General features: G+C 33.2%; 1 protein-coding gene across 2 annotated transcripts in view; it reads right to left on the reverse strand.

The window, feature by feature from the left end:
• PRKACB (protein kinase cAMP-activated catalytic subunit beta) overlaps window positions 1-26,684 on the reverse strand; it is a 123,052-nt gene that overhangs the window by 5,250 nt on the left and 91,118 nt on the right. For both annotated transcript variants that reach the window (XM_040627101.1, XM_008690672.2), the window contains exons 4-9: window positions 23,469-23,567; window positions 22,367-22,449; window positions 18,810-18,936; window positions 17,784-17,879; window positions 14,136-14,258; window positions 3,052-3,216 (exon numbers count right to left, since the gene is read on the reverse strand). In XM_040627101.1, coding sequence (XP_040483035.1) covers window positions 3,052-3,216; window positions 14,136-14,258; window positions 17,784-17,879; window positions 18,810-18,936; window positions 22,367-22,449; window positions 23,469-23,567 — 693 coding nt within the window. The remainder of the gene's footprint in view (window positions 1-3,051; window positions 3,217-14,135; window positions 14,259-17,783; window positions 17,880-18,809; window positions 18,937-22,366; window positions 22,450-23,468; window positions 23,568-26,684) is intronic.

The raw sequence follows: 26,684 nt of genomic DNA on the forward strand, positions 1-26,684 counted from the left end.
TTACCCCACTTTAAGAATAATTGTAGGGGCGCCCAGGTGGCTCAGTTGGTTAAGCGTCTGCCTTTGGCTCAGGTCATGATCCTGGGGTCCTGGGTTCCAGCCCCATGTCAGGCTCCGTGCTCAGTGGAGCCTTCTTCTCCCTCCCCTACTCTCCCTGCTTGTGCTCTCTCTCTCTCTTGCTCACTCTCTTTCAAATAAATAAATGATTTAAAAAAAAAAGAATAATTATAAAAATACAATACATAATATGGGTAGATGAGTAAATGCTAACAGCAGAAATTTTTCTTTTTAAATATAAATATGAAAAGGTTAAAAATATATCATCTTTAAAATACTAATAAAATGGGCAAACCTCAAGCAAATCTAATAAATATATCTAAATGTAGCATTAATTAACACAAATATAACAATAAAGATAATGTAAACAGTTATAATTACAGGGGGATATGGATGATTGTATAAGAAAATATAAATTTCTGAAATTGACTGAAGAAGAGGCAAAACCTTAGAGACCAATATCCAAAGAAAAATTAGTTTGTTAAAATTTCCAAGTAATAAGTACAAGTTAATTCTTATTTCCTTAAGTTTCCCAAAACATAAAAAGACATGGAAAATTTCCAAACTCATTTAAGGAATTCATTCATTCATTTAACGAATTCATTCATTCATTTAACGAATCCACATAATCTCAACTCCAGAAAAACAAAAACCACAGGTAAATAAAACTTATGATTATAGAAGCAAAAATCCTAAATAAAATTTTAGCAAATTGATTTTGCATATTTTAAATAATACTTTGGAGGTATTATAATAATAATACCTCATGATTAAATGGTGTTCAGGAATGTGAGGATATCTCATTGATGTGATTCATCATGCTAATGTCAAAGAAGATAAAGCACAATAAACTAGGAATCAAGGATAATTTTTTTTGTATGTTTTTTGTTTTCTTTTTTGATATTTTCTTAACCTGATCAAGAATATTTATCCAAGACAAATAGCTGACTTCATATTTAAAGCTAAAACATGAAAGGCATTTCCATTCAAAACAGGAATAAGACAATACATCTCAATAGTCCTCTTTAAAAATATTATTTGACATTCTAGCATGTATAATAGAGCAAAATGGAAATAAAAGATATAGTGAAAAAGAAGAGGCAAATGATACCTCTGCCCACCATAATTATTTATCAATAAAATGCAAGGGAATCACTGAAAAACCTGTGGAAATCAACAACAGAATTTAGTGAGTGGCCAGTTACAACACAAACATAGCAATTATGTTTCCCCCATATTCTACTATAATGGGAAAGCAAACACATTTGCAATAGCAATCAAAGTATAAATTTAAGGAATAACTTTATTTTTTTGAGGAATTTTTTATTATTATTTTAAATTAGGTTCCATAAAGGCCCACTCATAGTGAAGTAGAGATTTTGGATCTTTAAGAAAGAAGTTGGACCTACACGGGGCAGGGCTCTCTAATACTGAATGACAGAAAATATTTGAATAAATGTAGAAATATAACATGTTCATTATGAGGAATTTTCAAGATTTTGATTCTCTTCTAATTAATATACTGTTATCCCAATTAAGAGCCCCAAATACAATATAAATATTTAGAAAGGCCAATAAGACAGGGAGCTGTTGTTTAATGGGTACACGTTCTAGTTTTGCAGGGTGAAAGAGTTCTGGAGAGGGATGGTGATGACGGCAACACAACAGTGTGGATGTACTTAATACCACTGAACTATACACCTACAAATGGCCAAGACAGCAAGTTTTGTTTTGTGTATTTTCAAACAATAAAACTGTAAAAAATCTGAATTATGTATTCTTTTCCATGAATATTTATAAGAATTCCACATATTAAATATATATTTTGAAAATTAAAAAAAACCCATAAAGCTATGTAAAATGGGACAGTGTACAGTACAAGAATAGAAAAAAGGAACTCATAAAAATAAAGTTCAGAAACAGACTGAGGTATATGATAAATTAGCATTAGTAAAGGTGGAATTTCAAATAAGGATTATTCATTCAACAGATGCTGAGAGAATAATTGGCTAATTATGAAGCATCAACAAAAAGAAGTTAGATCAAAAAGCACTAAAAGAAAATATAGATTCAGTAAGTCACCCAAATAGAATTGCTCTTAGCTATACAACACATCCAGCTGAGGTAATGCTGTTAAGGCTGTTTCATGATTTAACGGCTAGGGAATTTCTGAACCTATCTTATGAGATGCAGAGACTACTGCACTCACATTGTTTTGGTCTTTGATGCATTATTAAATTCTTCTAATGCTTTGTTTTTATAATTTTTTCTAAAAGATATAAATTCGGAAAAATGTGCTATTAATATTCAATTACAGCATTTACATTTTTTTCCTAAGGAAACTCACTTGTTCTGCACAGCATCATTAAATACGGCAAATCTCTGAGACATTAGAGGTTTTGGTTTTATGAAAAAAAAAAAGAAAAAATAATTCAAGATGTAAACACTTTATAAATACAAATTATCTTTGGGCATTTAAGAAGCAAAGGAGAGATAAAGGTAATTCAGCACAGCAAAATCTTTTCTTAAAGGTCTCAATTTGTTAAAAAGGTGAAGTGATAAAGACTGAAAAATATCTGATGAATCCAGCTATTAAATGTTGTTAAATCTAGCTTGTGCCAGTTCTGGGTGGGAGACTATATTTGTTTATATGTTGTTTTTCTAATGTGGCTTCATATTAGTTTTGAAATGCCAACCCTTAGGACATTGTCTACTGTATAATTATGATGATATTGTGAAGAATAAGAGGGATGGGTAGGAAAATTTGACACTGAAAACATTTCAGGTTGATGGTCAAAATAGAATATGCTTTCTCTTTTATCAAGGAGAAAACTCATTTTTAAGTTGTGGGCTGGAAAGTTCCCTTAAGTCCTACATAGGATTCATTCAAAGGTAAAAAATAAAATAAAATCATGTGTTAAGTTGAAAATATCTCTACTACATATAATTTAAATACCAACTTTTAAAAGCTTTTAAATTAAAGAAATGGCTCACCTTCCTCTGGTAAATAGCAATCCAATCTGTGGTGGCAAACCACTTGTGAGTTTTTATATCACTCACACCATTCTTCAGGTTTCCAAACCGCTTCGTCAAATCCACCTGCAGCAGGTTCCTTAGAAGGTCCTTGAGATCCGAACTGAAGTGCGATGGGAATCGGACCTGTACCGACACACCACGTAGTCAAACATTCATTCCAATGGTTAGCATGGCCTCAACTTCAAACAGACCAGAGACCTCTGAGGAAAATACTCTAAAGTGTTAACAGATCCACTTCTGAGCTCCTTACATTCTTCCTGTGGCTCTCTGCAAGTGTCACCATCACCTTCTAATTCCTGTTGTGTGTCATGACATCACCTCAGTTGATCTTCATTTACGTACGCTGTAATATCTGTGTATGTCTCTTTCCCCCAGACCGTGAGCTTCTGGGGAGGGGGTACTGTGCCACTTTTGTGTTGTTATTCCCAGAATTTATTACGTCATTTCAAATAATGTAGTTCATTCAGTTAACAATTCGTTATTGAGACCTCCTATGTACTACACGGCTCGCATGCTGGATAGACAGCAGTGAGCTACGATAAACTTGGTGAACATGGTATTAATTCTACTCTAAAGATGGAGAAACTAGGGTCCGCAGATATTGTATAACTTACCCAATCATTAGACCACAAAGTGGCAGAGTTGAGACTAAACATCTAGTCATGATTCCTTGGCTCATGAATTTTGTTCTTTATTACACGGTCTTCAAATATATAGAACTCTTTAATTTATATTCTGACTTTCAAAAAGCTCAACATGATGTGCATTTGCATATTGTCAAAGTATAATTTAAATCATTAGCAGACAAAGCTAGACTCTGGCAAAGCCAAATTCTTAACTATAGTCTTCTGACTGCTACTTATGCTATTTTGTATATAAATGCTTCTCAAAGTATATTCCTAGGACCCACTTTCATCAGAATCAACTGGGAGAGTGCGGGTATAAAAATGCTGATTCTTGCGGCTTACTTCAAATGATGGGGGCATTGGGTCTGAAATTCTGAGGTTTTTATCTCCAAGTGATTCGTTGATATGTGCATGAAAGCTTGAGAAGCATTATTTGCAACTCTATTCACTACTTTGTGCAGAAGTTTCGTTTTTTCTGCCAGTGACATATGAAAAAAATTAATGTAAATAAACTAAAATCATCATACTAGAGGAAAACTAATATTTGTGTCCAACAATCAGAGACTAATTGAAGGCCAAATAGCTAATAACTGAACAGGATTTGGGGTCAACTCATATAAATTAACAACTGAAAGCCTCATTTTTGCAAAGCCTGTATTATCACAGATATAAGAGGGTTTACGCTCTAAAAAAAAAAAAGACATGAATTGCCACCATCTTTAGTTTTTACTTCTAAAAGTTAAGTGTTATTGATTTAATGGCTTATTAGAAGTTCAGCACTGTGCTAAACTTTAGGTGCTCTGGCTCATAAAAGCCAAAATTTAACGTTAAGGTAAACATGATTATGATCTCCATTTTACAGGTGATGCAGTTGAAACTTACACAGATTAAGTAATTTGCCTAAGATTATAGAGCTAATAAGTGGTAGAGCTGTAATTCCAAACAAGGTACTCTGACTTCATAGTATACACTCTTAATCATTCTACACTGTTTTCATAATTCAATAACCTGAAAACAGTTATTGTCAGGACACTTCTAACAAAAGACTGAAATTTTCATCTTAAAAATATTTGCTGCACACTTCCTCATTTATCCTAGTTGGAGTGGAAACTAGAGAATATGCGGTATTCAAAAGGCATACTGTCTAAAAATAACATGATTTATTTATACAGTGGTTATATTCCAACTTTGCTTAGGTTCCAAAGAAGTAACTTATTTGAAGTAGAGCTATCTTTGTTTGGAATAGAGTTGGCATGAACTGTTCAATGTAATGTGCCAGTTATTTTCCCTTTCATGATATTCAGAACAGTAGACAATAATGTACTACATATAATTTATCTTTTGAATTTAGGTAATGTGCAATAGGATGCCTAAAGAATACACACACCTAAATACAGTGGTTCTTTAGTTTGGAATGCAGATAGAGTATTGGTGTTGGATTAGTTAATGTGTGTGTATATCTTTGTAATCCTTAGAAGAGTGATTCTCAAATGGAGAGCTGTAGTTGGGGGGCTGTGATGGTAGACATTAGAGTCATTTGGAAACCTTATATGATAGACATATCCTCTTCACCTCCACATCACACCCTCTTCTTCCCCAGAGATTCTGTTAGGTAGCTCACACTCACATAGTAAGCATGTTAATGATAAGAATATGTCAGATCCTTTAAGTATACTGAAGGAGAAATAATGGGAACCATTATGAAAGTATTTTTTCTATGATTGTTCTGAAATGTAATCAGAAATGTAGTTTCTTTGTTGATTTGACTTTCCAAAGAGCCATGTTGATTCATCAAACTGAAATTAGCAAAAACCAGAAAATGACCTAAACACAATTACGTTTTAGATGCAAGACTTTTATTCATGGTATGTTAACTTGGAAACACCGAAGATTTCTATAATGGGAAGAATGACTAATTTTTCCTTCAAAATTATATTAAAGAGAGTATTATTTCTATTACCATTATTAATTATAACTTCTGTAGGAACTGAAAGCAGAATCCTAGAATATTGGAGCAAAGGGAGTTTTAGTTTAATTTAGTCCAAACCTTCATTTTAAGATAAGGAACCCAAGCTTCAGTGAGACTACCAACTCAGTCATTGTTGGGAAAATAACTTAATCCTCCTGACTGCTACATCTTTCTGCCAGTCCATTATTGGGCAAACAATGTGAAAGGAGCTGAAAAGGAACCAGATATGGAAAAGAAAAAGTCTAGATCCATTAAACCATTAGATCTGAGAGAGAAGATTATTGGAAACTGGCATTAACATGAAAGAGGTGTTTGCACAATATACACTTCCTAGGGTGTTTATTTGGTCTTTTTCCTAATATTTCCTGGCTAGGATTCTTTAACAACCTTTAGGGACTAAGTCACTTCTGGGTTTCCTAATGATATATTCTTGAGAATAAATTTATTTCTACAGTGAGGTATAGACATACAGAACAAATAGAATATTGTCTGAGAATGAGTGTCCACTTCATGAAAGCCTCATGAAGGCAGAGACCATAACTAATTGCTGTATCCAGCACTGGTCTGACATTTAATATGAACTCAATGAATATTAAATGAATGCAAGAATTCAAATTTGACAAATAATGATCGAACACCTATGTGCTAGGCACACAGTGCTTGGGATATAGTAGTAAAATAAGACAAAGAGTCCCACCTTCGCAGAGTTTACGTTCTAGTGAGGAAGAGACATTTCTCTGCTAAATTAGATAGTAATTTAGCAAAATGTTGCCACCCTATCATACCTTACAAACTCTTGCACTGTAAGGTCTTTGATTTTTTACTCTGAAGAAAATGGGGAATCACTGCAAGGTTCTGGAAGGACTAACGGGGTCTAATTTAACATTTTTAAAGAACCAGTCTAGTGACTCAGAAGACAGCAATATCAGTGGAGGTGGTAAGAAGTGGCTGAATTCTGTCTATATTCTAAAGATAGATAAAAATAGAGCCAAAATGGTTTTCCTGTGCATTAGATAGAGAGTGAAGACTCCAGGGTGTCTTGGCCTGAGTAACTGAAAGGATGGTGTTGCCATCACCTCAGATGGAAAGAGCAGTAGGAACAGATTTACTAGGGAAAACAAGAATCTGTTAGTTTTGGGCAGATTTAGTTTAAGATATTTGTTAGATACCTGAATGGAGATCTCAGGTAGGAAGTTGGCTACAAGAGTCTACAACCCAGGAGTCAGGTATGGACCCAAAAAGTGAATTTGGAAATTGTCAGTTGGCATTTAAAGTCATGAAACTGGATGAGACCACCAATGGAGAAAGTGCAGAGAAGAGAAGAGGACCAAGGCAAGGAGGATGACAAGGAAGTAATGCAGGAATAAAACTAAGATGGTGAGGCGTCATTGAAGCCAATGGTACAGATGATAAACGAACCACTGAATTAGATTCTGTTTCTGGCTTTGCCACAAACTACCTTTGGGCAATTCTGAATCTTGATTTACCTACATATAGGATAAAGGAGTCAAACTAAATAAAACTGAACATTGTTAACCAACTCAAAAATTCTACCAGCCTATCACTTCTGTAGAACGAAGAATACCTGGTTTTCAATCCCAGCTCCAGTCACATATGTGTTCTATGCTTTAGGGCAAACTCTTTCACCTTTCTGAGTCTCAGTTACCTCATCTATAAAATTATGGAAGTGTACTTCATCCCCCCCGGTATGAAAAGAAATTAGGTACTTTTTATGAAACTGACAAGGCACTAATTCAATACATTTTTAATTTTTTCAACCACTCAGAATAATATTTTAATGATCTGAAGCTGAATTTTGAATCAAAGAAGGAACTTGGAAGACAGCAATATCTATCACTAGATATCTAGACTACTTCAAGGACGTTCTGTGCTAGAATAGTCATTTGGAGAATGCAAGAAGTTCCTTCTTGTCTTATGCTCTACCTGTTAATTTATAGAAAAGCACTTTCTTCTTTTCTTACCGTACTTTAATTTGGTAGAGTGAAGGAGAAAAACGAAAACTACGACCCTATTTTAGAAAGACAGCATTGTACATATAGCTGATATTTTAAACAACTTCATCAAATTACATTATATAATATGTTAAGCCAACTACAAAATTCACTCTGAATTATGATGAAAACTTGATAGAATATTGGTTCTGCTTTCAGCACCGATTATAAAGTCTTGTACATTTTGGTTTTAGGAAAGATTAATATTTTCTAAAAATTAAGAGGAAGTTACATTCATAAAGCAAATCAGATCATGTTGTTACCATATCCATACTGGGTGGTTTAAATTCACTAACCACGTTACCTTTTTCTTGTCTTGTCTTTTTTTTTTTTTTTTTAGTTTTAGAAATAAAATAAGACCAAAATCAAATTTGTCTACACTTAATTTAATCACAGAATTACAAAGCTGATCTCTGACTGAAGAAGGGAAAATTTTTACTGCTATTTTTCTGCAAGTGACAGGGAGATGGTTTAACTAGTAACGTTATTTTTTAGGCACTGGCATAAAATTTACTGACTTAAATGACTCAAAAAAGTTTACACACAGCCAACAAACAATAATCTGTCAACTTCCATACGCAAGCATGGTGGAATAAATTTTTAAAAATTACCTTTCTGCATCTGAAACTAACAATGTACCACATGTTGGCTAATTGAATTTAAACTAAAAAAAAAAGAAAAAAAATTACCTTTCTGAATTAGGTACAGTTCTAAGAAATCTATATCCCAGTAACAAATTTATCAAAATTTATCTAGCAAAAATGAGCATATATATATTAGCAAATTTTTCAAAAGGCGTAACAACTTTCATACATTACGCTTTTTATGGATATAGTGCCGACCTCCACACTGCTTCATAGGACCTGAGGCAACTTTAATCAGCCTGGATCCTATATATAAAAATAACCAGTACATTTAAAAAATACTTACTAAATATTAGTACTACAAGTGTGGGCTCTCTGATCTGTTCTCTTACCTATGCAGAAAGAGTGGTAGTCACAAAAAATCCAGATGGTACAGAGGACCATTACCCACCCGAACCTCATTCCGTCCACTGCAAAACAAGTTGCCATCATTTGCCCAAAAGACCACTAGAGTAAAGGACTGTCTCAAAGTATTAAGAAGAATTTTAAATGACCACAGCAAAGTGTTAAGAAATGGCCTGGGTTTTAGGCATTGGTAAAGCTGCTTTTGAATTTTATGGAAATGACTACTGAGTTCTCTAAGTTTCTTTAACTACAGCCATAGACAAGTAGAAAATGGCATTTAAATTGCCCCAAAAGCATTAACAATGGCATCTTAGAAAAAGCGCAGTGGTATTTCTGCATATGTGTATATTATTTAGAAAACAGAATCTGTGCATAAAAGAGATAATGTAGCAGGTTTGGGACCGTTACCCTTAAGGAAGGCCTGCTTGCAACTTTAGCCATGGGCAGGTATCTAGAAGTGACAGGGTAATAGTTCCTCATGTTGCTATGAAACTTTCCCTAAATAATATGAGTGGTTCACTGTACCTAGATTGTTTGTACAAACAATATGGCTTATGCTGAATATCTATTTTGTTCTGTAAGTTTGGGATGTAGGTATGCACTAGATAGAAGATGTATATGTGATCCCAATAAAATCCTTGGGCTCTGAGTCTCTAATGAGCTTCCCTAGTAGACAACAATTTGTTGCTGGAAAAATTAAGTTCATCCCTTGCAACTCCACTGGGAGAAGACTTTTTTTTTCTTTAAACAATTTTTTTATTATGTTATGTTAGTCACCATACAGTACATCATTAGTTTTGATGTAGTGTTCCATGATTCATTGTTTGTGTATAACACCCAGTGCTCCATGCAATACGTGCCCTCCTTACTACCCATCACCAGCCTATCCCAATCCCCCACTCCCCTCCCCTCTGAAGCCCTCAGTTTGTTTCCCAGAGTTCATAGTCTCTCATGGTTCATTCCCCCTTCTCTTTACCCCCCTTCATTCTTCCCTTCCTTCTCCTACCAATCTCCCTGCTATTCCTTATATTCCACAAATGAGTGAAACCATATGATAATTGTCTTTCAAAGTCTGCTTGACTTATTTCACTTGGGATAATCTGGGAGAACAATGTTGAAAGCCTTGCCTAGTTTCCTCAGGAGACTGCTCCATGAGCCTTTCCCTTTGCTGATTTTATTTTGTATCTTTTTGTTATAAGGTATCTTATAATGAAGGTACTTGTTACAATAGAAGGTATTCATTTCTTGAGTATTACTATATGCTGAAGTCTGTGAATCTTCCTAGTAAATCACCCAACCTGGGAATGGTTCTGGGGACCCATGACACAAAAAGGAATGGCCCAGTTAACTGCGAATCAATTACCCTTCATATGAATGTGAATTTCTCTTGAGGAAAAATGAACTACCTCTTTGATCATTCTCTCTCTATATATATTTACAACTTTATATTTTGCATAGTGTCTCCTTGTACATTTTTGGTGCTCATTAAAAATGGAATAATATTTACTTTATATATAATGAAGCTTAGAATTTTTTTAAAAATTATATAAGTCAAGGACTGTAAAGTTATGGTTTCCACAACAGCTGTTACTTGACTGCCTTATTTGCAAGTATCATTTTTGAAGACAATATTAACTTTTACATTTCCAAGAGTAATGCAACCAGATAGAGTTGCTGTGGAAACCATAACTGATTCTTGTCATGGAGGATATGGCACTGAAGTATAAAATTTAAAGACTATATACAGAAACTTAGCATATATATTGCTAGGATATGTCAAATTAAATGCAAAAATTATAAGACTTTTCTGTCAACTATGCATTTCTAAGCCTGAACTTTGATATTGCATGAATAATTTGACATTTAAAATACCACCTCCTCCTTTTTTAAAGGCAAAATATGTGTAGGAGAGAATCTAACAAGCTGATTGATCATCTTTCTGTGCATTTAACAATACCAACCTAAAATATTGTAATAGAGAAAGTACTTAACAAGCTAATCTTCAAAGATATGTATTTCAGTGAATTAATCACCTCATTAAATACATTTTATTTTAATTTTGATGTTACTGACCCCTATAATCTTTCTAACATGGTTTCAGAATGGAAAAATGTAATCAATATAAAATGTTGCATAAAATAATGTTCTTTTAAAAAATCAGAAAAAATAATTCTCATTGAAACATATATTTTTAAATGATATATCATTCAAACCATTAAAGATTTTAAATATAAATACAGGATTTGTAAGGCCATAATTTGATTTTTAATGACTTGAGTAAATAAAAAATTTATATATTAGCCTCCAATTTGGCTTTTATTTACTAGCTAGAGAGATAATACTTTGTAAGGTAGAGAGAGATACATTCTAGTTTGGATCTGAGTGTTGAAACAGATGGTTTTATTGGGAATGGTGCATATATGACTTTATGTTCACATAAAACAGATCCTAGAGATCACTTAATGGCAATATTCTGCTTTTATGAGTTCTACTTTAGCAGCAAAGGGGAAAAGGGATGAAAATAACTTTATATCCAATATGGGAAGAGATAATCTAGCACTTTTAGTTAAAAACAATAGCACACCAAACACCCTATCTTATTTCTAAATAAGTAAAGAAAAATATCTGTAATAAGATAAAATTTTATGTTGCTAAGGTATTGTTAAGGTGACTCAGTTTTAAACAGTCATGATTTTAGAATAAATACAGATTTAAATATTAAGTTAATATTGTATCCTGACTATTAAAATTTGATATGAAATAAAAACATAATCGCAAGCAGTTAAAAAATTTTTTACACAACGTAGAATGATTGGCTAATGAAGGCCAATTCATACAAATGAAGATACATTCATTTTAAAGAAAGCAATTTTTCTAAGTAAGTGAAATTTAGTTATGACAGCATCCTTGTCAGACAGTTTTATTCCTTTTATAAAGTTAAGTATAAATAAAAGCAATGTAGTCAAGATTTAGGAACTTTGTAATGATCTATAATTAAATTATTTGGAAATATTAGTGTAATTAATCTTGGCTGAGCCCTATATATACTGTTTTTTTCCCATATAAACATATCTCTGATCCAATGTTTAATTTATGAATTAGGTACACTAAGAGATTAAAAAAAACGAACAATTATAACAATATGCTGCTGTAATAAAAGTTTTAAGGGTGTGGTCTCTTTCTCTCTGTCCCTCTCTCAAACTATCTTATTGTACGTTACTCACCCTCTTGTGAATGACGTGAGATGATACAATGCCTACGTGATGACATGAAGTGAGGTGAAAGACGTAGGTATTGTGACATAGTGGTAGGCTATCACCGGCCTTCTGATGATACCTCAGAAGGAGGATCACCCACTTTGGACCGTAGTTGACTGTAGGTCACTGAAACCGCAGATAAGGGTGGACTACTGTATGCTTCTCTCATTCAGTGATTTTAAAGTATTTTAGTTCTCTCAACATTCTTCCTATTACCTTTGGTTCTTATTCTTTCTTGAGATTTTACATAATCACTTTTTAAATTCTTAAAAAATAAATACTTGGCTTGTCTACTAATTTTTCTTGATATTTATCTCAAAAGTTCTTTTACAGGGACTTTAATATTCTGCTGGGTGAAAACAATTACAAGGGTAAGAAACCTGAGGCCCAGAGATCTACAAATGTAACAAGGACAGCAGTGATACTTAATTACTTAAGTATTCTGTTCTGCCTTTCTGTAATACCTTAGTGTATATCTTTCAACACCTAGCTTAGTTATCTGTAAGAAGTATTTTTTTTTATTTTTGATATTGCTGAAGTATAAGTTCTTTAGTTAGTCCCCTAATTTGTGAATACTACCATAAAACTATCCCCATTAAATGAAGTAACAGATCACTGAAAATCTTTTGATCCCTGGAAACTACATATGTGCTGTGAGACATGGAATAATACTGTGTTGATATGTGGATTCTAGGTGGCTGGATACTCATTCTATTGGTGTCTTGTTCTTATTGTCCAGCTATGCAGCATCCATGATTTAAATTTGGATCTCGGGAAAAAAGATAAATTACTACATTAGGAACATTCAGAGAAACTTCTGAATAGGTGATATAAATTTTAACTTCATGGATCAGAAGATCAGCTTTCACACCAGTGTGAATCTGGCTGAGATACAAAGAAATAGAGACTTCCTCTATCTCCTTCCAGATTCTTTAGGTTGATTAGGCAATTCTCTGCCTTAGGAGGTCACAAAATATGAAAAAGTCAACTACATTACATCTCAGGGTAATGTTATGTCAAGATTGCTGCTCTATTTCCTGGTCATATTCTAAATGGGTTTATGTTATCTAAAGATAAGAGAAAGACAAACTAATAGAGCATACCACATGTAGGAATAGGAAAAAGGGAAAAATGGGAAAATACCCCTTCCTATAAATTCTATCATAAATGTATAAAACGTCTTTTTGAAAATTTTAAAAGCCTATTCTTTTACGTCATGGAAAGAAATCAGGCTCACCTCTATTAAAATTGACTGCCATATTTTTAAAAATGATTTGAGGTATACGCTAAGACAAGAGTGAATGGTTTGTTTTAAACAAAATACTTTTGGAAACAAAATTAGAGATTAGAAATGCAAAAGAGGGGCGCCTGGGTGGCACAGCGGTTAAGCATCTGCCTTCGGCTCAGGGCGTGATCCCTGCGTTATGGGATCGAGCCCCACATCAGGCTCCTCTGCTGTGAGCCTGCTTCTTCCTCTCCCACTCCCCCTGCTTGTGTTCCCTCTCTCGCTGGCTGTCTCTATCTCTGTCCAATAAATAAATAAAATCTTAAAAAAAAAAAAAAAAGAAATGCAAAAGAAATTTGTGGGGTAATTACAAAATGTAAAATACTATGACAGAGTGAATCTACTCATGCTCCAAAAAAATGTTATTTCCATAGTTGCTAAAGATCAATGGCAATTAGAATCACAATCAACATGAACAATTGTTTATATCATTTTTATGAATTTCCATCTTATAAAGGCTTATGTTTTATATTTAATTCCAATTTTGTGATGTTTGACATAACTCGAACAAGTCTCTCCTGAAAAAACAAAGGCGTATAAAAACAGCCCCTAAAACTTCTCTCCAAGGAGATACCTACATGAAATAACTAGCAATTTTTACTTAAAGAAAAATTAAGAATTAGCAGTATGATCCTGTATTTTACAAAGTGATAAAGAAAATGCTTTATTTTTTTGCTAATTTGTTTGTAAAACTGCCTTTTTTTCTTAAGAAACTTCAATGATTTAATATTTATTTTGTTATCTTAAATGAACGCTAGATACAAAGGCAGCTACTATGGATATTTTTGTATTTTTCCCAATTTAGGGTGATACTCTGATGAAATCAAATAGTGTCAATGTACAAAGTTTATGCTTCATTATAGAAATACTGAATAACAGAGGAAGAATAAAATGTATTACTTACCTTTCCAGAAACAATCTTTTCATAAATCTGAATTGGTTGGTCTGCAAAGAATGGGGGGTAGCCAGCTGCCATTTCATAGATTAACACACCTAATGCCCACCAATCCACTGCCTTATTGTAGCCCTAAGATAAACAGCAGAAAGAGCAATTATTACTTAATCTTCTCAGAAGAGAATGAAGTCACAGATGATTTCAAAATGATCTTCAAGCATATGAAATTTGTTAAAGAGCAGTTGCTGAGCAGCTAGCTAGTCAGGATAGAAAAACAATGAACAAAATACATCAGATCACATTTGAATTAAGCAACAGGGAGAATTTCCAGATATTGGAACTAGATATCAGGAAATACTATTAAATCTTCTTCCTAAAATCATTAAGAATATTGTAGACAATAAATATCCCCTACTTAATTGGGATAATTTAGTTGCTGCTCAACAATAGGAACGGAGTTACTGAATTACCTTTTCTAGTCCATTCTAGGCCCATAAACTTATATATCAAGTTTTCTAGAGCATTCTTAGAAAGGCCAAAGGTTTTTAAACAAAATGGTAGATTCTGGACTTCGTAGTAAACAGTGGAGTTCACTTCACAGTACTGTGTACTGTTGGCATTAGGAGGTGAATATACTACGGGAATTCTCATCCACTTCACAGTATTTTAATGAAAGCTACAAGTTTAATTTGGAGCCTAATAAACGTAAATATTTAAGTTTACTTTAGCTAGTCTACTGTCTTGCTTCTCATCTCTAAAAGGTATACAGAAAAAATTACTAATTCATGGGGTTTTTGTAAGGACTTTGTCAAATAAAAGGAAATAATGTACATAAAAGTTCATTGCAACCCAAATGTACAATTCTAAGATTATTTTTGTTTTTTTCTCTCATACTAAACTTGCTAAAATGAAGAACTAGCAGTATTTATAAGAAAATAAAAATAAAATATTAACATGTTTATATAAAGTTTGTTACCAATTATGATCAATGTCATAAAAGATTATGGGGAAAAAACCCAACTCAATCATGGAGAGAAATGAACTGAGTTCTTGCCACATCTTTTGGTCTGCCCTCAAATTACCTTCACCACTCCCCATACTTCAAATTTTTGTTAAAATTTTAGCTTTACAAACCATTTAATTTTCAAATTGTTAGCTAAAATATACTATAACACAGAGACTTTTTTTTCTGTATGTGTTTTTAAAGGGAGACTAGCATAAAAAGAATAGCACTTTGTTTTGCTAATAGAAATGGACATCAACTTTGCTTTAATTTTAATTCAATTTAATTTAATTTTAATTCAACTCACTAGTAATGTCATTCATTACAATACTTTTACTATAATGAAAGCCTGTGATGCTGAGTCAGATCCTTTTACTAAACTTTGGTTTCTATTTTTCAGATTGTATGTTAATGTTTATTTTTTATTTTTAAGATTTTATTTATTTATTTGACAGAGATAGAGACAGCCAGCGAGAGAGGGAACACAAGCAGGGGGAGTGGGAGAGGAAGAAGCAGGCTCATAGCAGAGGAGCCTGATGTGGGGCTCGATCCCATAACGCAGGGATCACGCCCTGAGCCGAAGGCAGACGCTTAACCGCTGTGCCACCCAGGCGCCCCTGTATGTTAACGTTTATAAAAACTATGCCAGATACTTTTAATACCCTAGGTATAGAGAATTAAATCAGTAAGAAAAACTAAATTATAATAGATAAATGGGCAAAGGATATGAACTAATAATTCAGACATACACACCCCACCAAATGTCTATAAAGCATTAAAAAATCTAATAACGAAAGACATGAGACTTAAAATAATAAAATATCATTTATTGCCTATTAAATTAGTAATGATTAAAAATAAGAATATGTAAGGCTGGGTAGTGTGACTAAACAATCACTTTCACACTGCTAATCGGAGTGTAAAATGTTACAATCTTTTTGGAAAGCACTCTGACAATATTTATCGAGAGACTTAAAAATGTTCATACTCTTCGTCCCAGTAATTCTACTTCTGGGAATCTGTCCTAAAAAAATAACGTGAAATGCAGAAAAAGCTTTATGCACAAAATGTTTATGTTTATCACAGTTATTTATAAAAGCAAAAAAAGAAAAAGAAAAAGGAATGACCTGAATATTTAGCAACAGAAGAATGGCAAAATACTTTTTGATACATTTGCAAATAAGCCATTAGAATGATGTTTGCATGCTTGCTATCATTCAAGTGAAAAAAGCTGAATACAAACTATACATTCACTGTATCTCAACTATGATAATATGCACAGAAAAATATATTGAAATATTTTTTTTTAAAAAAGTCTGTCTCTGGATGGTGAGATGACAGGTTTTTTGGGGTTGTTTCCTTTTATTTTTCTGCCTTTTCCAATTTTGTGCAATGAACATCTATTACTTTTACAATACATACACATTTTTTAAAGTTTTCTGTCATCACATTGTTAAGTGTTCTCACAGAAGAAATGTGTTAACAGCAATTATATTTAAATTACAAAAGACTGAAAAGTTATAGATGATTTAAATTATAAAGATAACAAGAGGAAAGTTGAATGAGGTCATTTATTTTATGCTTATATTTCTATAGGTTAGCCAAATTTCAATTATTCAGGGGGCAGTTTTCTAGTTTATAAATATCAAGGCATGTGTGTGCTATCCCTTTCTCTTTCCTTGTCACTATTTGTGTTTAGTCATTGTCAATTTCTCCTTTCTAGCTCTCCCCACATAGGAATGGCAGTGGGAAGGAAAACAGAACTGAAACCATCCTTTTAGATACAATACAAATTTCTCTCACCACATTTTCACTGCTTGAACAATAGAACTATCTTCAAAAAGACTATAACTATTCAATTGCTATAATATTCCTGTTTTAAACTAAAATGAAAAGAAATTTGTATACATTTCTTTCATTTAAGTGGTAAAGTTGAAACAGAGGAAGAGTTGAGAACTAAGACATATTATTTTTACATTTGCCTGTCGGATAACACACGCAAAGGTTTCCTGCCCTCCTGTTACTGGGAATAATTATGAAAAGGCTATGCTTTTGGTTTCAGAACATGGACTTTTTCCTTTTCTTTTTACTACATCTATATGAGATGATGTATGTTAATTAAACATATTGTGGTACTCTATTCCACTATCTATGTAAATCAAACCATTATGCTGTATGCCTTAAACTTATACAGTGATATATGGCAGTTATTCTCAATAAAATTGGAAGAAAAAAATATGGATCCAGAGGTTAGAGTTATTCACATTATTATTTTTTTTAAGTATAGTTGATATACACTATTACTTGCAGGTAGACAACATAGCGATTCAACATTTTATATGTATTATGAAATGGTCACCACGATAAATCTAGTCACCATATGCCACGATACAAAGTTATCACAGTATTATTGACTATATTTCCTATGCTCTTCTATACTATTTCTCTTAGATCCAGAGCTAAAATTGAGAGGTTACTGGATTAGACTATAAGACTACAGACTTAGACTATAAGTAATTATTATTTTAGTAATCAAATAGACATAAATTCATAATTTAAAGTATAATATTAGGTCAGTAAGCTATTTTTATAAAAGTCCATACTGATGCATGCCTTACATTTTTACTTCTTACATAATGGCATTATAAATATACCTTGCTGAGGATTATCTCTGGAGCCAAATATTCTGGAGTGCCACATAATGTCCAAGTTCTGCCTTTAACTCTTTTGGCAAACCCAAAGTCTGTAACCTATAAAAGAAAAAAAAAAAAAAAAACAACTCGTGAACATTCATTAGTTCACAATAAATGTGTTTATCATACCTAAGTCGAAAGGTTAAAAATCAGGGTTAAAATTAAAACTATGAAAAAAAATTAAGTCAATGTAATTGAGACCAATCCATGCAGGCCACTATTAGTGAATGAAGGTTCACTCTGGAGAACTTTTCCCTGACTCCAACAAAGAAATAAACATCAAAAAAGGAAACAGTAAATAGTTCTAACAAAAATGAAGCAGTGCCAGAAATATTCCTTGAGTCCAACATATGCTCTATGAATTATATCATCAGAAGTGCAAAAGTATCAACAGGAGTACCTATTGATAACTGTGTAAAAAGGAATGCTCTTACTCTGTTGATAGAAGAAGCAGCAAGAAAACACCTCTGCTAGTCCAGTATTGGCAGCCAGGGCTCTTTGGCAGCCGCACTGTAATGTTAAGGAGCATACACTCTAGAGACAGACTGGGTTCAAATTCTGACTGCCTGTGTGACCTGCTGTGCCTTAATTTTGTTAGCCTTAAAATGAGGATAACAGCAGTACTTATACTTTATAAGGTTATCAGGACTAAAAAAGATGATACATGTAAAACACTTGGAATAATGCTTGGCACTAAACGAGGGCTCACAAATTTAGCTATTCTATATATTTCTGTATGTAGGAGCCTGTGTTCTGTTCACAACTATAGACTATGGGAGGTATAAACAGGTTCTATTCTTGATGGGATTTTAGGTCTCTGTAATAGTGGCAGAACTATGAGCTCGATTTAAGCTAGTAGGGCTATTAGGAAGAAGTAATTGTCTCGCTCAAAGAAAAAAAATCCAATATTGGTAGTCGAGGTTAAATACATACAAATTTTACCTAGTATTTTCTCAAATATATTACATAAATGTGTTCAAGTCATACCTGGATATACCCTTGGTGGTCAATTAAGAGATTTTCAGGTTTTAGATCTCTGTAGATGAGGTCTAGTGAATGGAGGTACTCGAATGTTAGCACTATCTGAGCTGCATAGAACCGTGCATGGGGTTCACTACAAAGAAAAAAACATTGATTTTTCTATAAAATGGGTTAACACATGGTAATTAGTAGATTATGTAAAAAATTTAATATGGGGTAGAGATATTTTGGAAGCAAAAAAATTTTTTTCTTTTAACCATATATAAAGAATCTTGTTAGTTTCTTTCTTTTTTTTTTTTTTTAAAGATTTTATTTATTTATTTGACAGATAGAGACAGCCAGCGAGAGAGGGAACACAAGCAGGGGGAGTGGGAGAGGAAGAAGCAGGCTCCTAGCGGAGGAGCCTGATGTGGGGCTCGATCCCAGAGCATCGGGATCACACCCTGAGCTGAAGGCAGACGCTTAACGACTGAGCCACCCAGGCGCCCCAGAATCTTGTTAGTTTCTGAACATCTACTAAACCTCTGAATTATCTTCAAATAATATTTTTTAATATACTTAGGAAGCAGCATATATTGAACAAAAATATAACTCTAAAATAGTCATCTTATTTTAAATTATTATTGGCCATATTAGAAGATATTGATGTCTTTATAATTACGTCTGACCTTGAGAATGACTGAAAAGCACATGTGTCAATTACATTGTCAATCAGGCCATTGTTACTGTTGACAGGTTCTTTTTTTTTTTTTTTTTTTTTTACAGTACATCCCTGGTTTGTGTTGATAGGTTCTATCTACCTTTCTCACAAATTTAAGTGCTTAAAGAATTTCACTACACGGAAAATGTTTAACGGCATTAATCTGAAGACTAATGCCATTTAACCCAGACTATTCCTATTACAAAAATGATATAGTCTCATTATAAAAAATAATCATAAAATATTCATGAAGAATAAAGAGCACCCATAATCCTATAAAGAAACCGTAGATACAATCCCAGTGTCTGAATTTCCAAATCTTCTACTATGCATGTTTACACAGACATATAAACATGGGTGTAAACAGTGTGTGTAAACATGTACAGTTCTTGTATGCACAAATTAGATCAACCAATCGGTATAATGTTGATGCCACATTCTGAGTATTACTCCAAAGGATGTATTGATTTTCTAATTCAAGTTTCTATTTCATTTTCTAGTGTATACAATGAATTCTGCTAATTGGTCTGATAAACTGCAATGACTTTCAGATTTATGTCCTCAATGAATAACATGAACTATGAATAGAATTTCCCTCAAGATGGCTGGCATTAATTTGATCTCATAGCACCAGAAAATAGAAATTCAAAAAAAGATTATACATGCTGCTCCTTTTGCTTGTCACTATATTTCCTAGGTTCTAGGCTGATACATATCAAATGCTCAGGAAATATTTGTTGAATAAATGAGTACGTAAAGAAAAATATTTTAGGGGAAAATATTTTATAATACCTTTAGAGTTTCAGCCCCACTTCAAGACTGTAAAATCTGTATCATACATCGTATGACAAGGAATGGGGGAGGGACATTTTAAAGGGAAATTGGAAGAACCATCCTTGTCATTGAAACATCCCTAACTTTGGAAACATTTGACTTGGAAGGTCCCCTCCAATTTTCCATGCATCTGTAATTACAAGATGCACTTAGCATCTTATACTTATAAATAAATATAAATTTACCAGAACAAATATAAGATGCACTAAGCATTTTATACTTATTTCCACACACAGATGTCTGAGTGGAGGAACATGAACATTACATAGATCTGTAATCAAACTGTTGAAAGATGAAAGCAAAATATTCTGTAGGAAGACTTAAAGCTGAAGCAGCTTTAAGCCATGCTCAACAATATTGTTAAGCCATGCTCAACAACAACTCAGTATTCTGGTTGCCTCAAAGTTTCTAAGATAGGAGTTAGCAACCTCTCAAGTGTACATGTAGTATGAGTGAAAGATTAGAAAAGACAGTGTCTCAGTGTGAATTATTGCAATCAACTTGCTTTTCCTCCCAGTACCAAGTCAAGTATTAAAGAAAAATGAGTGTGGGGATTTGCAAAGGAAAGAAGTTAGTAATTACAGAAAATGGACAAAATAGTTTTTGAAGGCAGGTTTAGGTGTAGTGCTTCATTGTAAAACTTTGAATTATCATAGGGCGATCTGAGGATTCTGGGCCTGTGTGGACAAGTGTAGGAGAGAGGACAACAGGAGGGGAAAGGAATCATTAAAAATAAACAGAAGTTGCTTTGCATTAGCCTAGTGCCTGATACATATCAGGTGCCTTATCATATTAGGTCAATAAATGAATTTTGGCTTAGGCCTCAGGTAACTAAAATAACTCTAATGTTGGCCTATAATTGATTATGATCTTGTGATAATCTGAGTCTATCATCATCTTTTTCTGAATCGGATTACCACCATCAGCCCAGTTTGAACTCCTGCACGTGCTTTCATCATGCCAACACATAATGTGCTAAATGAAGCTGGACCTGCTGTGGGTTTCAGCTTCATTCTATTAGTGATTACTAATAAACAGTAGTAGCTTACAAACTATTACACACAGGTAAGGTTAACAGAACCTATTTTTTAAAACTGTGTAGCCTTATAAGTAATAACCTAATGATAAGGTTTAAACTGTTTATTTATTTTAAAGATTTTATTTATTTATTTGAAAGACAGCACAAGCAAGGGGAGCAGGAGGCAGGAGGAGAGGGAGAAGCAGACTCCCCTCTGAGCAGGGAGCCTGACAAAGGGCTTCATCCCAGGACCCTGAGGTCGTGACCTGAGCTGAAGGCAGACACTTAACCGACTGAGCCCCCCAGGTGCCCCAAATTCTTTAAATTGCATGTATATTTTTAAAACTCAACAAAGCAACAACTTTAAGGAGAATTAAATTTGTTTGAAACGAACTTTCATAATCTCATCACTATGATACCATCATTACGTTTTCAATGTACTGCCTTTCTTATCTTCATCTTTACACAAACCTCTTCCCCAGAGTTGCATTATTATTTGTTCAATTAATATTAGTATGTTTAAATTAAATTTTTGCATCTTCTGAAAATTCTTTAAATGGACCTTCATAATACCTACTAATGGTAGAATATTTACAATGGTATTATGGTGCTTTCATTTTAATTTTATTTTTTTAAGATTTAAAAAATTTATTTGAGGGAGAGCATGCACACGAGTTGGGGACAGAGGGGAGCAGACAGAGGGAGAGGGAGAAGTAAACTCCCCGCTGAGCAGGGAGCCCAATGCAGTGCTCGATCTCAGGACCCTGGGATCATGACCTGTGCTGAAGACAGGCACTTAACTGACTGAGTCACCCAGGTGCTCCTTTCATTCGATTTTTAAAACTCAGTATGGTGTGGCCTCTTATTAATGTTTCTACGTAACTTCTTCATATAGCTAACATATTACTAAATTAAATGAAATAAATTTTTAGCACTGACAATAATTTAAAAATTTGGTTTTAAACAAACACAGAGCATATAAAGATTTGAGGAAGATAAAATATTAGTTACCTGAACCTTCCAATTCTTCTTAGATGGGAAAACATTTCACCCCCAGGGACATATTCCATAACCATGTATAAATTAGAATTATCCTATGAACATATAAAAAGAATAAATTAAAATTATGAAACCTAGATTATTTCAAGGAAATACTTTAAGATAACACCACGTTAAATTAGAAAAAGACAAATTTAAAAATCCACCTGAGAGACTGCTAACATTGGGAAAGAGAGAATAAATGGAAGATGTTTTCATTTTTCTACAGTGGGAAATTCATTTTTTTTCTCTCCTAGTATTCTTGCCACAAATTAGTCTGGGATTTTTGCTGTTCCTGTCCCTGCAGGGAACACTAACTTTTGAACAATTAGACACTGAGGCAATGACTTAATGTTACAGTGTATGCAAAGGAAAAATAGTTAAAATAACAATTTGAAAAAGTAAGAATATTTACATTTTATGTAATAAATTAGGTCAGAGAGATTAATGATTTTTAACATCATCCTAAATACACAGATGTTCATCTGATTTAAAGAATAAAGGAGGAAAAGGAAAAAGGCTAAAGTGGTTCATATAAATTAATATTGCAGAGATGCCAGCTGAAAAGCTGTCACTTCAAGAATAAATCTTGTGCAACTTTATGAGACTCTTGAATGGAAGGCCGAAGACTATTCTGCTTTACATAAATGGAAAGACTAGAACAAATTACTAAGGAAAAGAAGATGGTAAGATTGTATCAGAAAATGTTTAAAAGGAAGGTATGTGGTTGTATTCATTTGCATGAGTTTAAGAACTGCCTAATAAGATATTTGTATGGATTTTGATAAATTGAAATATTTGGAATTTATAATACCATCTCATGAAAAATTATACAATACCTTTAAAAATTTCCTTAGGGAGAGCCAAAACCTCGTCAAATGTTAACCTAAGTTTATAAGCACAATAGGATTTAATTATATAAAATCTAAATATATTACTTTTTTGTTTATTCATAGTCTCCCGGTTTATCATCTGGCTTGGAATCCTATCATGTGGCTTAGAATCCTATCACAGTTTCATATTTTTAAAAATATATGGGGGTAAAAACATTTTATTTGAAAACTGTAAAATCTACCTTAAAAGAGTACTCCAGTCGAACAAGAAAAGGAAAATTCACTGCCTGTAATATTCTTTTCTCATTCAAGGTATGCTCTATTTGCTTCAGTTTAACAACCTGTGATTGAGAGATAAATATATTTAATGTACTTGAACAGAATTTAAAACTTATTATGATTTTAAAAGAAAAAACTTAAATAAAATGCTTTTCATATAATAAGGAGCTTAGATAAGGAAAATCACTAAGTTGGATAAAGGTGAAAATAACCACCAACTAGGTTTATCAGATTCAAATGAAAAAACGTAACAGAAGATTTAAATTTTGGTCTTAAGGTCAACTATGATTTTCAGTCAAGAAGCAAGAGCTAAGAAGAAATAGACTCCTATACATTACTTAAAAAATTAGTATGTGAAAATGCTTAGCTCCTAATGACTTACAGTCAGTCCACTAATGTAGTTGGTACAAATCACTGCAATAAGTAGGTATTGATTTTAAGTCTTCAGAAGATCGCCAAGGAAATTAAGGATTGAAGAAAAGCCAATAATTGAAAAACAGCGGATAAAAATGAACAATCTGTTCATTTCCTAATACCTGAATAAATACAAGATTAAATTCTAAAAATTTAATTTGTGCAGCCATAAGAGAGGACATACAAAATACTGGCAAAAAAAACGACTATGTCTTTATAACAAATAGGTCATTTAGCATTAATCAAGCCTCCTCCGGATTGTCTACTCAATCAAATACATAGCAGGGGAAAGCAACTTATCTTCATGAAGACTATGTTTCTGTCCCACATGTGATTCTATTTTTAATTTAAGAAAAGGTGACCATAGGGAGATATAAATAATTGTCCAGTATATGTTTAAGTCATTAGAATGTGGCATTCTTTCTTGCTAGAGGCTTACTGTGAGTGTGGGGTAGTCACAGAATTCTAGAAGTTGAACATAAATAAGAAAGGTAAAGATACCATCCAGTTATTAGTATACACAATTATAGTATAAAAATAATACTGAGTGTCAGAAGATCTGTTTTCTAATCTAGGCCTTCTAATCAAGCAGTTTTGTGATTTTGGAGCTGTTATTTCAACTCTTAGGATTTCAGGGTTTTTTTTTTTTTTTTATCTGTAATATGAAGTGGTTGGACCACTTCCGTCCAAATTCTAACTAGTTACAGAACTAATTAGTCCGTAGTTATCACAATAAATTATGTAACATTAGCTGGAAAATTACTATTGCTTTGTATTTACTTTAAAAAATAGGCTTTTTTAATCTTTAATTTTTTAGCAGTTTCAGGTTCATAGAATTGAGCAGAAGATACAGAGATTTTCCATGAGACTCCCCTCCCCACACAGGCATAGCCTCCCCCAATATCAACATCCCCCCCCACCAGAGTGCTACATTTGTTACAAGTGATGAACCTACACTGACACATCTTTATCACCCAAGAGTCCATAGTTTATACTAGGGTTTACTTTTGGTGTTGTACATTCTGTGGATTTGGACAAATGTATAATGATATGTGTGCACCATTATAATACCATACTTAGTACTTTCACTGCCCTAAAATTTCTCTGTGCTCCACTTAATCATCCGTTCCTCCCTACTAACCCCAGGCAGTCATTGATCTTTTTACTGTCTTCATAGTTTTGCCATTTCCAGAATGTCATATAGCTGGAATCACTGAGTATGTAGCCTTTTCAAATTGGCTTCTTACACTTTGTAATATGCATTTACAGTTCCCACATGTCTTTTCATGGCTTGATAGTTCATTTCTTTTGAGTGCTGAATAATATTTCATTGTCATGATGTAACAAATAATTTATTTTTGTATACTATGATATAGTTTTTGGTTTTTGATATATGCTTTTAGTTAGGCATTGACAATGTGTTTCCTTTGAAATAATAAAAACTGCAATAGATAGGCTTTCTGGAATATAGCTCTAAGCCAACTATGTGTATGTAGGGCATAACAATTAAAAATAGAAATAAATGATATATGATATATATATGATAAACGAACTGGTAAAGCATAAATGCCTAGTTAATTTTTAAGTTAATTTAAAAAGTTAATTAATTAAAATCTAATTTACTTTTAAATGTGCGTACTACTACATACAAGGCATAATAATGCAATTGAGATAAAGACAAGGAAGTGTCTGTCTTAATGCTGCATAAAATCTATTTGGAAGTATGGTTTATGAATATGTGAATATTAATATGTGAATAGTTGCCAAATGAGAGTCATAATGTTGTAAGTGTTCAGACAAGAAAATGTTTATGTTAGGCCTAGTATATAGTCTTACTAATTCCAGATTCTTCATCTATAAAACTTTGATAATAATACCTACTTTAAAAGTGACTGTGTCTCATAATGCATGTGAAGTGATTAACACAGTACCTGGCACAAAGTAAAAGCTCAAAAAAATGTCAACTGTTATTATAATCTATTAAAAAGGGTGAGAGTTCGGCTGCTCTTACAGATGAATAGATAACAAAGATTAGGAAAAGACAGAGGAGATAGTGTGGTCAGGGTTAATATCCAGAACCGTTACCTGAAGGGGGGAATACACAAAGGTAAGCCTGAGTTCTAGTTTCATCTGACAATAGCTTAGGACAATGCTTCTCAAGATTTGGTAATGAAATATCCCTAAATGGCAGAGAAAAAAAATAACAAGTAACCCTGGGGGTTTAGTCCATGTTTTATTTTCAACATGCATATAAAATTTACATTTACTTCTTAATATTTCCGTTGGTTTAAATACATATATTTAAAAGCATTTACAAATGATTACTTATTGGCTAATTTTTTTTTTAGCCAAATACTCGAGGAGTTTTTGATATGGAAGATGGGCTACATATCATCACATACTCCCCCAGCCCACCCAGCATGGCACTGTATACTTCTGGGGGTCAAGTTTCAGAGAAGTAGACAATAGAGGACATGTAGGGGAACAGTGTGAAATAAGACTACGGTAGAGTACGGAAGAAAGTTATGAAAAGTTTGGAAGTGGGATGCAGAGTTCTGCTTTTACTGAATAAATATCAGGAAGCTTTTTGAGTAAATAAAATTGTATGATATGCTAAGAAAAACTTTTTTTGGCACTGAGGAGGGTGAAGTAAGAGAAGGTGAAAAGTCCGGGGTTGTGGAAGTTAAGATGTTATTGTGAAAGCCCAGTTTACGTTAATGAGGGACCAAACTAGGTGGTGGTAGAAAGGATCGTAGGGGAAACAA

Source organism: Ursus maritimus, unplaced genomic scaffold, assembly GCF_017311325.1.
Source record: "Ursus maritimus isolate PB19 unplaced genomic scaffold, ASM1731132v1 scaffold_12, whole genome shotgun sequence".
NCBI lineage: Eukaryota > Metazoa > Chordata > Mammalia > Carnivora > Ursidae > Ursus > Ursus maritimus.